The sequence below is a fragment of the Octopus bimaculoides genome, chromosome 22, assembly GCF_001194135.2.
Source record: "Octopus bimaculoides isolate UCB-OBI-ISO-001 chromosome 22, ASM119413v2, whole genome shotgun sequence".
Lineage (NCBI taxonomy): Eukaryota > Metazoa > Mollusca > Cephalopoda > Octopoda > Octopodidae > Octopus > Octopus bimaculoides.
This window is the reverse complement of record NC_069002.1, coordinates 14,912,933-14,915,220: the sequence shown is the minus strand read 5'-3', so window position 1 is coordinate 14,915,220 and position 2,288 is coordinate 14,912,933. Positions and strand designations below refer to the sequence as shown.

General features: G+C 33.4%; 1 protein-coding gene across 1 annotated transcript in view; it reads right to left on the bottom strand.

The window, feature by feature from the left end:
* LOC106881220 (cytosolic purine 5'-nucleotidase) overlaps positions 1-2,288 on the bottom strand; it is a 60,008-nt gene that overhangs the window by 12,439 nt on the left and 45,281 nt on the right. Inside the window, exons 10-11 of the mRNA XM_052975653.1 lie at positions 1,861-1,921; positions 691-726 (exon numbers count right to left, since the gene is read on the bottom strand). Coding sequence (XP_052831613.1) covers positions 691-726; positions 1,861-1,921 — 97 coding nt within the window. The remainder of the gene's footprint in view (positions 1-690; positions 727-1,860; positions 1,922-2,288) is intronic.

Genomic DNA, 2,288 nt, shown 5'->3' with positions numbered 1-2,288 from the left:
AAATTTCTTTATAATCATAATCTATGCCATTTGAAAGGGATTTGTATAAAGTTTCATTAAAAGATACCTATTTTCCTAAAAGTTATGAGAGAAAAAAGTCAGATCATGTGAATTTTCCCAAACTCCTCTCTCCAGCCTCTCAGAAAAATTATTTCCTATAAATCCCTATATACTGTGAAGCCATAATATCTAAGCTGTATTTGTAAAAAATTTTCTTAAAAGGTATCGATTTTTCTGGATGTTATGGATGTTATTACTACATCTGTAGTAATGCCCTTTTATTTATACGATTTTTTTCATTTTATGTTTATTTCATTCATTATTTGCAATGTTCTCTCTCTCACGCGCACACACATTGCGAAGCTTATAGATGGGCTGCTGAATTGAAATCTCTATGATGCTTTGAGGGGAAGGTAAAACTTGACAAATTGCTTTGCCTTCCATAGCTGTACTACCTTGATGTTTGTTTAAAAAAAGAGAGATTATGACCATGCTAAAATAATGAAAGCAATATTTACTAAGCAAGTGAACACTATTATACAAAAAAATAATTAGTCGTAAAATATATCAATTATTAGAATTGGGAATCAAATGTGAAAATATTATGAAGTGGCTAGCAGAAATCCGCCCGGAGGGCAGTCTTTCTGCTAGTTAGAATAATAAAGTAACAGAAAAAAAACAGTAACTTACCGCATTTACTGGTTCCAGTAAATATTTCATAATTTTCTGAAAAAAAAATTTTTTAAATATTGATTTTGAGAATGAGGGAGACATTGTGTGTGTGTACATTTAAATAGAGCAAGCAGCAACAATGATGTGTGATTGTATTATCTCCCTTTATACTAATGTGTGTGTGTGTGGCATCATCTTCTTTACCACCAGGTGTGTCCCACTGCAGAGTGTTGGTGGATCCAAATTCCTCAATAACATTACTGGAGTTACCACTTTAAGATCCAATGTGTGGGGAAGTAGTCCTCGAGGAAAAGAGAAATTCTGGATCTGGGATTGTATCAACTGACTTTATAGATGTGAGGACTTCCAGGAATGAAGCAGCTGCTCATTAATTTTACATACAGTACTGCTTTTTGGAGCAGGTGTTGCTCTTTCACAGCCAATTGAGATTATGATAATTTTTTGACCAATGGATGTAATGGAGACAAACAATTTTTGAGAGTTATTTCATAAAGAGTTACCTCCTTTCTCCATGTAACCCAGAAAGGGTATTTTCTGCTCCTAGAGGGCCCATTACTCATTATGTGAAAAATTTTAAGAGTCTAAAACCATCTCTGGAACGTAAGTAATACATGTTCCGAGTTTTGAGAAAATCAGTAGTCAATTTTGGAAGTTATGCAGGCTTGCACCCATGCACACACATCCTTGCCTTTATTTATAGAGATTTCAACAATGCCTATGTGAAATATATGTATATATATATATATATATATATATATATATATATATATATATATATATACATATGTAGAATAAGCATATAGAGATAAATTATCCAGAGGAGTATCATAAGAGCTCTCCGGTATATTCCAGGTTCTGGCTAACCTCATCGAGTAGTAAAAAGCATCAGACATATATAAGCTCATACACACACATATACACAAGTAGATATTCAGAACAGTTAGGTACAGACTTGGGAACTTACATAAATGAAAAATGAATGTAATATGTCAAAGATGTACTCTAAGGAATGTTTATGTAAATTTCTCATTTGGCACTTAAACTGTCTATGCTGTGTGAAATAATATATTATACATATATATAATAAACACTAGGTGAGATGTCCCTCTCCAGTGTACAGAGTAATGTTAAATGCAGGGTTGACATGAAGGGAGGTGAAGCACTTACGTCAGTGTATGAAAAGTCACTGTTGGTGATGAGCAAGTTTTGGGCGCCATATTTTTGAATCCTGTCAAAATAGAAACACAAACTTAGAAAATACATTTGAATCAGGCATCATTTTAGTAACATACACATTTACTGCTACTACTGCAACTTCTACAACTACTATAGGGTGTCTCAGAAAGGTTTACCCATTGATATTTCTTAATTATTCAAAATAAACTTAAGGTAGGATAATGAAATTTGGCACACACGTTCTAATGTAAAGTGTTAATCCATTGCAGTAATTACATTTCAAAATGACCACCTTTCATCTTTATCATAGCCTGCAAACAAGTGGCCACTGAGTTGCATTAGTACCGTACCACCTCTTCATCCAACTTCGTGGATACAAAACCATTGGTCACTCTATGACCAGACATTAACTTTATTAC